Consider the following 14,716-nt stretch of genomic DNA (forward strand, 5'->3'; position numbering starts at 1 on the left):
CATTTCTAATCTTAGCACTAGTTAAAAAAGATCTAAATATAAATGCACATTTCTATAGTTTTAACTCTTTATGCAAGGCCTGAACAAAAAGAAATATTGTAAAAAGTATTTTTTAGTATTGGAGAGAATATAATTTAATCATTTTGCCAGAGCAATTATAGGTAAGTTTTTATAGTAATAAACCGGTAACCTAATGCATCAATATTGTGATCAACCCGAAACGTGTTTTAACAGTAAATTTGTATCAATAAAATATAATACTTAAAATTTGTAGTAAAAATCAGAATTTCTTTAGCAACATGGATAAAAAATATTATTTACAACCTTCTCCATCTATAGGCATACTCGTTTAACGCCCCTTTCACAACTTACAGTATTCTATATATTTTAAGTGCGGAGCCGGGACGTTGTCAGACTTATTTAAACATAACTTTCACCAAAAGGGACAAAATATCGTACTTCTTTATGATATTTAATAAGTAACATTAATATCTAATCAATAGAAATAAGATATTTTATTTTAAAAGCCTTTAGTTTGTTCGATATCTCTTCTGTCTTCTGATCTTAGTAATATAATAACGTGAAAAGATAAGAGCTGGCAACAGCGTTAAGTAGGAAAGCATGGCCGTAGCATGGCTTAGGTGGGCAGGGCAGGAGTTAGCGTTAGGTCGCCATTTTTACTAAAAACTGCTAAAAATAAACAGCTACATAGATACAAGAGTAAATTTCATTTAAATACTGCATATACTTTTGAGTACAGTGCTTAATTTCGGTGGTATGCTATTTAGAATTATTTCTTTCATTATGCTATCATATATTTAAGTCCCTTTAACTTGTTATTAGACACTTCTTAAGATTTTTATGGTTATTTGTTGGTTAAGTCATGTCACACAACAAAAATAATACTGCTACTTAAATCTACTTGTTTAATATATATAGTATTTTTATTTTTCTCCTGATTTAAATAGATTTTTTTCGGTAACGATTATGTTTTTTTGGTGTTTTAATAAAGGTCTTATTTATTTTTGTTTAGATTGAAATGGCCGATTCAACGACCTTAATAAACAAGAAAAGAAAACATGACAAATATCGTCGCAGAGATCCAAATTCAATTGAAAATATCAGAAAAACTACCGAGGCAATGAATACCGAGGAAAAGCTGAATTTCATATCGGAACGATACGTTGAACTGTACCACGAAGCCAGGGAAATGTTCGTTAGTTTGCAAGAACGCGAAAAACAATTGCAGCTGGCCCAAAAAGACAGGAACAAAGACCATACGGAACTGACGAAACTGACTTTGGCAAAGGGCCAGCTAGAGAACCTTTGTAGGGAACTCCAAAAACAGAACAAGCTAATTAAGGTATGTACTTATTTTTCTTGGGTGAACTTGTTTTAGCATAGAAGCCTCCCCAAACACAAAATCATAAAAATTTCTCTGCGGCAATGCATCATTCTCTTTTTTCCGACTTTAGAATAACTGAAATCAGTTACATGAAAACATGTTCCTGTTTACATTCTAGACATTTTTCTTGTGTAGGTATGAACCTAATAGATAGTGTAATGTAATTTAGACAACAATACCGTATCGAGAAAAATCGAAAAAAAAACCGAACCAAAGCAGTCAAAACGCGCCTGTTTCGAGTGCTTTCAAATCTTGCTATATTTTACAATATTTTGTCAATAAATAGAAATGGTACACTTCCAACGTGTTTTCAACTATTCTAAAGTTGAAAAACTGAAAATTATGCATTTCCGCAGAAGAATTTTCGTGACTTTTTATTTGGAAAGGCTTCCAAATACTAAATAAACAAATATTTCTTTTTTTCGAAATGTCTTTTGTAAAAGTAGGAAGAAAATGTGGCACGAATAAAGGAAGAAGAAGATCGTCGTAGGGAAGTCGCAAACACCTTTACTGAACGCTTGACCGCCTTGACCAATCTGATCACAGAAAGCAAAGACAAATCAAATAAATTCAAGGAGGAAAACCAAAGTATGACAGACAAATTAACAGAGCTCTACAAGCAATACCAGCAAAGAGAGAACCATCTAGAGACTGTCACCAAACAATTAGAATTACAAAAGAAACTGGCTGAAACACAAGCGAAAAAAGTCGAAATAGAACACGAGGCTGAGCGTCAAACATTTCTGGCTCAAAGAAAGGCTCTGGAAGTACAACTGGAGCAGTATGAAAGGGAAATTGTCCTGCTTCAAGAAAAAAACCGCAGTCTGGAAGCTCAAGTTGATTTGTATAAGAGTGAATACTCTAATTTTGAAACAACCATGACCAAAAGCAATAAGGTAATTATTTCATCCAGAATTGTTTAATTTTATTAACAAATATTACTCATTTCCCTCAGGTATTTGATACATTCAAACAGGAAATGTCGAAAATGAGTAAACAACTTCACTTGTTAGAATCCGAGCGCAATGACTTACAAAAACGTTGGCAATCCAGCGTGAACTCGTTAATTGTTCTTTCTGAACAACACATGTCGCTGGCCAATGAACAAACTTCACTGGAAAAAAAACTGACTACTCTTCAAAAGTTGTGCAGGCAACTTCAAGAAGAAAGAACCACATATTTAAAACAGCTTAAAGATAATAACATAGAACCGTTAGTGCCAATATCTCAAACTCAAGATGGCGAAAAAACAGAACAAAATACTGATGAGCCGAAAAAGATGCAAGACAGCTCAAAACGTGTACAAGAAATTAATAAGATTGAAGTATGTCCATATCATATTTTAAAAACTATATTTAAATATGTATATTTTTATCTTTTTTAGAAGAAAGGTGGTGAGAATATTGCCAATTTGGAAAATAATGTTTCCAGTATAGACTTAAATTCTGACACAGTCATAGATGCCAAAGAAGAAATAAGTGAGTTTTTATTAATCTTATTAAACCTGCATAATAAATTTTCTTCCCTATAGCTTCCTCCAGTTCAAGTTCCAACACAAATTCTGAACTTAACAAACCAGTATCTCAAGTATCAACGGACTTAAAATGTTCTTCAAGTAAAACTGATGTTAGTAATGGCTCTCCACCCTCAACAGTGCTTACAGATCTTGAGAAAAATGAATCTTCTAAAGTAAGTAACATCTAAAATTATATATCGCTGGCCATACATGTTTATAATTATTTTTAGTGAACCCCCAACCAATATTCTTGGACCAGCTTGAACCTGTACTAATCACGAAATCAAGCAGACAGTTAGTTGTCACTTAATGATCTTATTGTCTCATTTTTCTGTGAATATTTTCAACTTTCCTTTTATAAAATGTTTGTAGTTTCGTTTTTTTCTAAAATATTTAGGCGTCCTTACTTAGTTATAGTTACAATTTTAATTTAAAATTCCTTATAGGAAGTACTACCGCTTTAATTATTAGTTTGTTTAAAATATGTGCTCATGAGATTGCTAACACTATTTAAAATAAAATGGAGATTATGTAAACGTGAAATTTATGAATATGATTAATGGAAAAGCCGGTGTATTTCTGTAAGATTCAATTCATTATGTACTATTTCATAAATTTCAGGAAAAACTCCAGGAGTGATTTTTTTGTGTGTTCCTTTTTTTGTTATTTATTCTAACATTAGTCAGTTGTCACTTATTACTTTTAGTGAATAAATTTATTCCTCGGCATTGAGTGTTTTTTTGAAGTGGTAATTTTATTGTTATCTTCTAAATAGGAAACTTTCATTGCTAAACTGCACTGTACTAAACTGAGACAAACAGCGCCCTCTTTTCGGAAAGAATGGAAATATCAAAATATCGATTTCCAAAAAATGCTATATTCTCCCCGAGTTTAAAACTTATCAATAATGGTTGTATTTTTACAGGAAGTGTTAAATTTGCTATGTACCTGACTTTTATGTTGAAAGATGTCGCAAATAATTATATTAAAAACAGAATATCCTCTATGAAAATGTTTGGACCTCAAATAAATCAACGTAATTAAAAGAAATCGCTTGAAAAGAATCCGAAAATTTAATAGGATTAAAAACAAAATGATTCTGGACAAGAATATTTGCGATTCATATTATTTGAAAGTTTTAGACTTGTCGTGGTCTAGAATAAGAGAGAGTCTGACTATGATTCGTATGCAACGGAAGTACCGAAAATTGAATTTTGTCTCGAGTTCCAGGAGACGAACTTTCGATAGCCAACGGACGTATAATGACGTCTACATTGATAGAGACCAGATACGTTTTTTGTTGACAAAAAATACGAGTATAATTTTGGAAGTATCTATAAGAGAGAATAAAATCTCCTGAGATGACAAATCTATGCTGATGTTTACACTAAATATTATAGTGTCACTATAAAGATTTTGGTTAGTTATAATTTTTTTTTCTGTTTTTTTTTGTTTGTAGAAAGAAATGCGTGCGCTACTGACCATCTTTAAACTTCTTCGTCACGATCATCTAGAAAGAACGTCTTTCCAAGGAAAATAAACAAAAACGCCACTCTTATTAATCACCTTGTTTGCTGTTTTCTACTTCATCCTAGAAATCGATTTACTTTATGTAGAAACAAAGAAAAAATAGTTTTTCGGGAAATTAGCAGAGACAAAAAACGGGATTAACCTATGGCAAGCCTAAATAAAATAAGAATAGGAAACAAGAAAAATAATAATTGTTAATCGTAATTTTTTTAATAAATTAATCAAAGTATCGAGAGAAGACGTACCCAGATGATAAAATGATTTTTCAATTCCTAGCTTTGTTTACATGTTCCACAGGGTGTTTCAAAGTTTTACCAAAATATCAGCATCGTGTTTTACCTCGTATAATTGACAGATGAAAACTTTTTTTTTAATTTAAAAAGAGAAACTAAAAATTCAAATAATTTAGCTACAAATTGCTCAAAAATCATCAAAATCGGCCCAGTAGAACAAAATATATATATTAAATTTTAAAATACATCAAAGCTTTAAGGTGCCCGTTTTTCGTGCCGGTGAGTGTATTATTAGATAAAATATTTGTTCAGTAAGGTTTTTGTAACATTTTTGTCTTATCATAACGTGCTAAAAATTAATGAAGATGTTAAGTAATTTTCTAATTCATTTTTAAATTTCAGAAATTTTTTTAGAATTTCTTTTTTATTTCTAGAAATTTCCAAATTGGCATTAAAGGGCTGTCTCGCCTAAAATGATCTGAATAATCTGTTTCTACATTCATTAACTTTGAATAGAAGTGGAGTGAATTGGCAAGATAAGAATCTGAACTACGCCGAGACAAGCTACGAAATTTATATTAAAACTTATGCGAAGACTTATATAACCGTGGATTTTATAGCTTGACAGCTTAGATAGACCTTTCAAAAATGTCACACTTTTTTATCTATCTATCGTTAAGCTAAACCTAAACGCTTGAAAGTCAAAACAATGGTTCTTTTTTACGTGTTAGAGGTCCTGTAATCTATATTTGAGAGATTCCTTACTCAGAAGTGGGATTTTTTTGTGTAGCTTTTAGTGTGTCTTGAACACATGAAGCCATCTGATAATTCAATAATTTCAATATTCTACCAAGCAGATTTAGAAAAAGATGCCTTACACGGGTTCTTTTTACATCTAAACAAATGGATGGGTTCTTTGATTTCATGATATTGCCAGATTTTTACATTGTTAAAAAACTACCGAACTAAAAAGTTCAAAATCATATCCAACGTTATTTACATAGAAAGTTTAAACCAAGTTTACAAAACCAGGAGGGTTTAAAACTTCCTTTCATTTTTTACTTCGTCTGCTTCTGTTTTACTTTTCAAAGTTTCGATTAAAATTTAATTCTCGATCTCTATTTGAGCTCTGTCCGAAAGCGAATTGACATTGGCAAACAGTATTTTATTTGTTTAGGATGAGGAAAAATATATTATTTGTGTGAAAAATCTATGGTATGTAACAAAATAAAATTAAAATAAAATTAAACAAGACTTCTTTTCATTAGGGTAAAGTGGTTTTAAAAATAATGATTAACAGATCATCCTCTCATAATTTGTTTAGTCTGTGTGTGATGATTCATGGAAAAACTGAGATTACAAATCCAGTGTTTCATTTTGAGGTTCAAAATTTTTTAAACTGACTCCCAAACTTTTCATCGGGTGACATCAGTAGTTACTGAGATAAATAATGTTCTGCTGAGATGTTTGTTTTGTGACTGCCTCATATTTAACTCAACATATCTTATTTTTGACTTTTTGTGGGTTAAACATGAGACACACTTTTTTGTATACTGACTTTTTTAGGGGTACTTTTGGTATATTTTTACTTTTGCAATAGCTTCGTTACCACCAAATGCCTTTTATAGAAGTAATACTTTTGTATTTAAATATAACTAAAGAAACAAGAATAAAAGTTTTGAAAAATGGCTCATTTTTTACATCATAGATAGTTAGCCTTTTTGCCTTTGTAAAACTAAAAAAGCTAATTTTGTGGTTGCTCCATCAGTTTGAAAGAGGAAAATTGTAATTTAGCAAAATAACAAGAATTACTATGCAAAACACGTCTACTCGCCATCTTTTTTACTTTTCTAGGTTTCATAAAGCTTTCACTAAAAGCCCTTTTAAAGTCCTAACTCAATACAAAGTGAAATTAGAGCCTTAGCTAGAAAAATATAATCTTATTAAAGAGATAACAAGTTTTGTGGGCAACTATATATAATTTATTAAAAATTGTCATAATAAGCCATCAAATATTCTTTGCAAAAGAGATTGACATGTCATTTGAAGATTACAGTTGGCGATTGGAACCTTTGGTGTTACAACAGCAAAATGAAACACTAAATCACCACAATACGCGTCCAGTGTAAAAGTAAAAGTGTTTTGGTGTATTGTGTTGATTTAGTGTTTTATTTTGCTTATTTTGATGTCATTTGAATGCCGTTTTTCTTTTATAGAGAAACTATACAAATAGATGTACAGGGTGGGTCAAATTCGACGCTTTTAAACGGAAACACCCTTTTCTATAGGAGATAGGCAAAAACTAATATCGGTGTCTGGAGCTCAATTTTTGTCAAAAACATGATGGTGAAAACCGCATATCGATATCTGGTACCGTTTCGGAGTTACGGGGTGTTTTTCAAAAATATGCATTTTTAACAAATCGCTGTAACTTTTTTGCCATGGAAAATTTTGTATTTTTATGAAAACATTTCCAAAGCACCGTTTTACGTAGAATTTAATGGTTTAAGTATAATTTTTTTAAAATTAATAATTTAAGATTTATCAACAGAAAATTTGGTTGTTTACATGGGACACCCTGTATATTTTTAATTTATTGAAAATAATTTAAAATTACCTTTCCAAAAATATAACACACTTGATATTTTGCTCGATTCCTCTTCGAGATATAGAGTATATAAAAATTCGCCCACTTTAAATAAGTAGGCTTTGAACGGCACCGGCTGTAATGCAAAAAAATTTTAGCTGTGAGCATCAATTAAAACGAAAATAATATTTGCTATGAGACATGCAGAATTTTATAACAATTTACCATATATTTAACCAACATCAACACATTTAAACTATCTAATAACAATAAAAATAAATAGCAAACCAAGACATGAGATTTTGCTACAGGTGTTTACAACATATCAACCGTCTTCTGTTATGGACAGACGGGGCAGTTTTTGAACATTTTTAGATTATACGGAAGAATAAGGAACCTATATTCTTCCGCAAATATATACATAGGATTAAATCCATCGGCACTAAGTCAGGCGGCCTCGACGGCCAACGGCTGGGATCTTGGTTAGCTATTCAATTATTCTTGAAATTGACTGCAAAAATTTGCTGATAACTTCAGCGTTCAGGGGCGGTGCGTCGTCTTGCTGGAAAAATATGTTTTTCGGGTTCCATTAAGGGCATTTCATCAATAAGGGGTCCAAAGCCTACTAGTTAAAAGTGGCGAACTTTTAAAAATTCTGTATTTCGAAGGGGATTATAACAAAATATCAAGTGTGCTATATTTTTTGGAAAGGTAATTTTAAATTCTTTTCAGTTAATTAAAATATAGAGAGTGTCCCAAATAAAAATCTATTTTTCTGTTGATAACTCTTAAATTATTAATTTTAAAAAATTATACTTAAACCATTAAATTCTACGTAAAAGGTGCTTTGGAAATGTTTTCATAGAAATACAAAATTTTCCATAGCAAAAGTTACAGCGATTTGTTAAAAATGCACATCTTTGAAAAACACCCCGTAACTCCGAAACGGTAACAGATATTGATGTGCGGTTTTCACCATCATGTTTTTGATGAAAATTGAGCTCCAGACACCGATATTAGTTTTCGTCTATCTCCTATAGAAAAGGATGTTTCCATTTAAAAGCGTCGAATTTGACCCAACCTGTACATTTTTAGTCTTATCATTTATACATGTCTATAGTCAAATAGAACTGACTTTTAGAAAAGGAACAAAATATAAGTAACAGTTGGATCAATAAAGTTTTAAATCGTAGCAATCGAAAGCAGAAAACGTGAAATCTAGGATGAACTTTTGTTTGGAATCTCATAATTCATGTATAATGTCAAAATAGGGTTAGGGAATTAAGAGAATTCGCATAGAAATTTCAGATTTACTCCCAGCCATTGTCCCACTTAAAGTTTCCTATTTTTGGCATTCAAATGAAGTTTATCTCTGTAACATTAATTTGTACAGCTGGTGCCTAAATAACACTAGTAGTTTTGTGTCTGTTAAATTATATAAATAATAAAATTAAATAATCCTGTAAAAAATTCTGTACGTTCTTTATTAATAACCCACAAAAGCAGTTTAGACATTTAAGCTCGGATTATTTTTTTATTTTCCATTTAATTACTAAAAACACAACTTTATAAATTAAAAAAAAGCGTTACAAGAAAAGAATTCCACTCCGGCTGGAGGACTTTTAATTTTGTTTTCAGCACTTCTTCATATAAATTCTAATCTTGGCATTGTTGGGATTGTTTTAAATAACATATACCACGTAAATAAAAAAAATCCTAATAAAATAAAATACGTTCAATTTAAAATGGCCCCCTAAGAATATTTAGTTTATTTTTTCGAGACATTTTTCTTTTTATTAAAAAAATACGGATAACTCCAGAGTAATAAAAACAATTTACTTATTTTTCTTTGAAACATTATTTTATTAATTAATTATTGTTAATTTTATCAGTTCAATACCAGTGGCGGACAAAGAAAATATATTCTATTAATATATAATTTAAATAATTATTTTTTAACTTAACCATCTTAACCAAGATTCGCTAGTCCTAATAGCTAATAATCCTGAAGAACTACAAACACAAATTAACGAACTAAATACAGCCAGCAATAAAATAGGTCTCAAAATCAGGCCCGTTCCTGGGGTATCTGGCGCCTACATGCAGCATTCTTTGGTGCGCTCTTTTTATAATTAAATCAATTATATATTTTAATCTTAATTTCAAAAATTTAAAGAATTTATATTCTGCGAGAAACGAGCAATATGTAATTGGAAATGTAAAAAAACTATTCTAATTAAAGTATAAAAACATTTATTAAACAAAGAAAACAAACAAAACCACAAAAATATTTAGTAACAAAAATAGTACCCTAAAGAAAAAAACTGACCCATTTTATATGAAATACATAAAAACAATAAACTAAAAATCGGAAATAATATACATGTACTGATTTCTTTCGAAAATCGACAACTATGAAACTATGATCCCTTCCCCGACACAAACGGTATATTGTGAAACAGAAAATTGTAGAGAGAAACAAGCCCTATAACATAGGATACAACATTTTAATGAACAGTGCTTTCTATAAAATCAATAAAATGAAGAATATACGAAATAATGTACACGTTCTGATTTCTTTCGAAAATCGACATCTATGAAACTATGAACCCTTCCTGGACACAAACGGTACATTGTGAGACAGGAAATTGTAGAGAGAAACAAGCCGTATAACATAGGACACAACATTTTAATGAACAGTGCTTTCTATAAAATCAATAAAATGAAGAATATACGAAATAATGTACACGTTCTGATTTCTTTCGAAAATCGACATCTATGAAACTATGAACCCTTCCTGGACACAAACGGTACATTGTGAGACAGGAAATTGTAGAGAGAAACAAGCCCTATAACATAGGATACAACATTTTAATGAACAGTGCTTTCCATAAAATCAATAAAATGAAGAATATACGAAATAATGTACACGTTCTGATTTCTTTCGAAAATCGACATCTATGAAACTATGAACCCTTCCTGGTCACAAACGGTACATTGTGAGACAGGAAATTGTAGAGAGAAACAAGCCCTATAACATAGGATACAACATTTTAATGAACAGTGCTTTCCATAAAATTAATAAAATGAAAAATAAATAGATGAGATCAATGTGTTGCCGACAGATTGCCCTAGACTTGTTTATTCGGTGCGGCCGCGGAAAGCAAAAAAGACGCTAAGCAAACTTTATCCTATGATGTATGTTTAAGTAATTGTTTATTAACAAGAAAGCGTATCGGTTTTCTGTTACAAAGTACTGATTGACACTTCAATTTTGCGCCTCCAAAATGTTGCACCTACGTGCGTGCACGCACTGCACGCTCATCAGGAACGGCCCTGCTCAAAATGAATTTAGCAAAGTCATACTCAAATCTAGAATGCCACTTCATCTAAAAAAGAAAACATTCGACCAATGTGTACCAGGGGCGGATACAGAAATTTATTTTATAGGGGGGGGCCAAAATAAAAAGTAATGTAGAATATGCCTTTTAGGGCGCCATTTTTAACCCAAAAGCCTAATATTTAACACAATTTACAGCTTTTAGGGGGGGACCAGGCCTCATGGGCCCCCCTCTGTATCCGCCACTGATGTGGACTACCAGTCATGACCTATGGATGCAAAACTTGGACACTTAAAACGGACATTATAAGGGAATTGCAGGTCGCACAACGCCCAATGGAACGAATTATGCTAAGAATAACCAAGAAAGACCGTAAAGAATAAAGTGGATACGACAAAAGACCCAGAGAATAGATATCATCCACAAAATAAAGCAAAGATAACTACAAAGAGAGTAGGTATCTCAATATGTGAGGGAATCTACACTATAATTGGAAATGGTTGAATAAGCTGATGAATGATAATGATAAGTACATAATTTCTAAATATTAAGGATAAAAGATATTGCAAGAGTTTGGTGAGAAATTATTTATACTAAATAATAGTCCAAAAATATATGAAAAAATCTATAAAAAAAACTGACAGGGAAAAATTTTCCGTACTAAAATATATTTAATTTTTTTTTCGCTAGCCTCTTTAGAAACATATTTTCCACGATTCAAAGATGTGTTTCCTTTCAAAATGTAATTTCCGTTTTTATGAAGCAGAAAAGGCAGAAAAACATTTTTTCTTTAGTACATGTACCTGCCAGATTTACTTGTTTATTGGTGGAAAATCAGATCTACCATTATTGGAAACGAACAATAATTCGATATACAAATGGTTATTTTACTTGTACAAGGTTTCTTTTTTAAGCTCTTTGTCGATTATATTATACTGTAGACTGTCACTGTTAGTCTTAATGAAGAATAACATAACTGATTTAATTGTTATTAACTAAATAAAACAATTTAATACTTGCGGTTTATAATCTTCGTAAAAAGGACTAAATCTCTTGGGATTTTATCTCAGATGACGCCTACCCGTGCCCTTTCGGTCTTAAGAAACAATAAAATTAAAAGGCCATGAGAGCTGTGACAATAAAAGGATCTGACATAGAAAAAATGAGTAAAATAATTTAAGACATCGTCATGGTCCAACAAATAGGAAAAATATTACTGTATTTTATATACATACATATATACAGCATCATCTAAAAAGTAAGTTTGAGAGAAACGTTTCATAACGTATCTCTTAAGATTCGCTAATATAGACAGTTAAAGCACGGCCAAAGACGCAGAGGTAAACGTATCGTTTGACATGTACGCTTGCGCAGTGAGAAATTCACTTGCGTTTACGGATACGTGATACGTATCTTTACGTGCCTTTACGTACGTACAAAACGCAAACGTATCGAGCCGAAGGAGTTTCGATTTTCACCCGAATGATGCCGAACGTACAAATTCACAAACAACTCGTTTCTACAACTGGCTAGTAATTAAGTTATTTCATAAATTTTGGGGCCAGTGTCACAGAACTGGGCCTATTTTATTACAATAAATTAGTATGAAAATATTAGGCATCATAATAAAGTCATTTTGGAATCTATTTAATTAAATGTTTGGAGCATAATGCTATCCATGTATTCATGCATGGTGGGCGGAAAAACCACCATAAAAGCACTCTAGGGTGGGGATCCTTGACAGTTCTGTTTGACGATTCATTTGACACATTTGAATTTGATTTGAAATTTTGTGGATTTGTCAGTCTTTACGGAGCTTATTTTATGTTATTTATTATTTATTCTACTACTGATAGTTGTATAAAGGTAGTAAATCTAGATGGAAATTGTGGTAGAACTTAAATTAACAGTGATACTATCGCGGTTTATCGAAAAAGATTCTAAAATAGTTGGTTGTGTAGCGTGCGGTAGATCTCGGCAAAAATTGAGTGAAATAATTGAACAACTTTTCGCTAGTAAGTGACTATATAATATACATACGTGTAGTAAACCGATCATTTATGAAATTCACTTAAATTAACTAAATTATATATTTTTCTTGCATTTTAGCTTTTATTTATTACTTGTCAAAGATTAGATGTCAAAGAATTTAGATACGTTAATTTGACTTACCTGCATCAGTAGCGTATCGGGTGTTTGTGTTAATAAATACTTATTATAACTTATCTATTTTTATTAGAATTATATATTTTTATAACAATTTTAATAACTACCAACATTTATTCACAACGTAAAATAAAACAACAAATTATTGAGTCTACCCCACGTCTACCCTACATCATAGTTTTACATTTTTTAAATAAAATTAGAACGACACTGATAAACCTGAATTTAAGTCGGCCATATTTGAGGCCCATCGCGGTGTACCTAAGATTTTTGATATGCTCCTTCCTTAGTATTCTTATTCAAAGTTTAAAACGGACATTATAAGGAAAGTGCAGGTCGCACAACGCTCAATGGAACGAAATATAGTGGGAATAACCAACAAAAAAGACCGTAAAAGAATAGGTACCCAGGTATCCACAGAATCAAATCCCTAAAGTGGCAATAGGCAGACACCTGGCAAGGAAGGATAATAGATGGACAACAAAAATTACAGCATAGTACCCACGAGAATTGTGGGATTACCAGCTGTCCAGTGCTCTCCTGCAAAATTAGTAAAATGGCGCTTATGGCATGTTTTTTCCCAAAACCCTGCAGTTGGAAATGATTGAATAAGCATAATGAAGGAAATGATGATGTTTTAAGAAAAATATGGGGCAAAAAATATAATTTATTTGGATAATATCCAAAGAAAGATAAATTATAAAATATTTAGAAAATTCTTGAATTGAGAAATGTCTTTTGTTTCTCTAAGATATCCGTTTGTCAGAAATTACAAATCGCAACAATAAAATTATCTTGTATTTTCTCTCTTTTTACGACCATCAAATAAATAAACATAATTGTTTTCCCAGCCCTGATATACTTCCCTGATATTAAAAGTAATTTAGTCGATGTCCCTTTTAATGCGGGATTTCATTTTTCATTTTAACCCTTCACTTGGCTCCTAATTGAAAATAACGTAGGTTTTCTTTTAGCATTCCTTAATCACAATAAGCCGAGACTGTAGACTTGCCCAAATAAATTTGATATTAAAAGTGGAATTAAAAAAAGGCACACCACCACAGAAAAAGAGAGAAAAAAATCTTACTTCATTTCCAAATAAGAATTAAAAACATTCCTAAATATTCGAGATAAAAAAAGAGAATTTGAGGTTTGAAAATTATTATCCATAAACAAAAAGGGAGGGAAAAATCCAGGGTTATTAAATACATCAGCAAATTTCTTCACGTTTCTTTGATTTGTAATTTTCATTTTATCCAGACGAAAAAAAAAGAGAGGATACTCGGCATTCGTAAAATATTTTAATACCTCTATAGGCTAAATGGTGTTTAAATGCCAATAAAAACACCGAAGAATGAAATCCAGTCGGCAAAATCAATAGCTTTTAATTTTCGAATAATCTAACAGGTATTAAAGCCTTCGTAATTTGTTACATAAACGACAGCGCCTTTCGAAAAACGCATTTTGTCCTCCGAACTTTATGACTTTTATACTGACAGCTCTACAGGAGAATCTCGTATAAATTTAATAAAATATATCAAAAACACATGACCTGTACAGGGTGGGTCAAATTCCACGCTTTTAAATGGAAACACCCTTTTCTGTAGGAGATAGACAAAAACTAATATCGGTGTCTGGAGCTCAATTTTTGTCAAAAACAAAATGGTGAAAACCGCATATCGATATCTGTTACCGTTTCGGAGTTACGGGGTGTTTTTCAAAAATATGCATTTTTAACAAATCGCTTAACTTTTTTGCTATGGAAAATTTTGTATTTTTATGAAAACATTTCCAAAGCACCTTTTTTACGTAAGATTTAATGGTTTAAAGTATATTTTTTAAAATTAATAATTTAAGAATTATCAACAGAAGATTTGATTTTTTATATGGGACACCCTGTATATTTTTACTTTATTGAAAATAATTTAAAATTACCTT

The 14,716-nt window shown here is 31.2% G+C and overlaps 1 protein-coding gene across 1 annotated transcript; it reads left to right on the forward strand.

Annotated features, from left to right (window-relative positions):
- The first annotated feature begins 961 nt into the window (after positions 1-961).
- On the forward strand, positions 962-3,653 carry LOC115875062 (beta-taxilin). The gene is made up of 7 exons (XM_030890412.1): positions 962-978; positions 1,034-1,363; positions 1,852-2,301; positions 2,361-2,729; positions 2,790-2,883; positions 2,937-3,094; positions 3,152-3,653. Exons 2-7 carry the CDS (start codon positions 1,040-1,042, stop codon positions 3,152-3,154), a joined length of 1,398 nt encoding a protein of 465 aa, XP_030746272.1. The 5' UTR covers positions 962-978; positions 1,034-1,039; the 3' UTR covers positions 3,155-3,653.
- Positions 3,654-14,716: the final 11,063 nt, after the last annotated feature.

Source organism: Sitophilus oryzae, unplaced genomic scaffold, assembly GCF_002938485.1.
Source record: "Sitophilus oryzae breed Bouriz unplaced genomic scaffold, Soryzae_2.0 scaffold_1318_pilon_pilon, whole genome shotgun sequence".
Classification (NCBI taxonomy): Eukaryota; Metazoa; Arthropoda; class Insecta; order Coleoptera; family Curculionidae; genus Sitophilus; species Sitophilus oryzae.

What these genes read in the sequence shown, in the direction of transcription:
- LOC115875062 (XM_030890412.1), top strand. Translation starts at nt 1,040, where the DNA reads ATGGCCGATTCAACGACCTTAATAAACAAGAAAAGAAAACATGACAAA. An exon ending in AACAGAACAAGCTAATTAAG is followed by an intron (nt 1,364 to 1,851) that starts GTATGTACTTAT and finishes TTGTAAAAGTAG; the next exon opens with GAAGAAAATGTGGCACGAAT. An exon ending in CCATGACCAAAAGCAATAAG is followed by an intron (nt 2,302 to 2,360) that starts GTAATTATTTCA and finishes CATTTCCCTCAG; the next exon opens with GTATTTGATACATTCAAACA.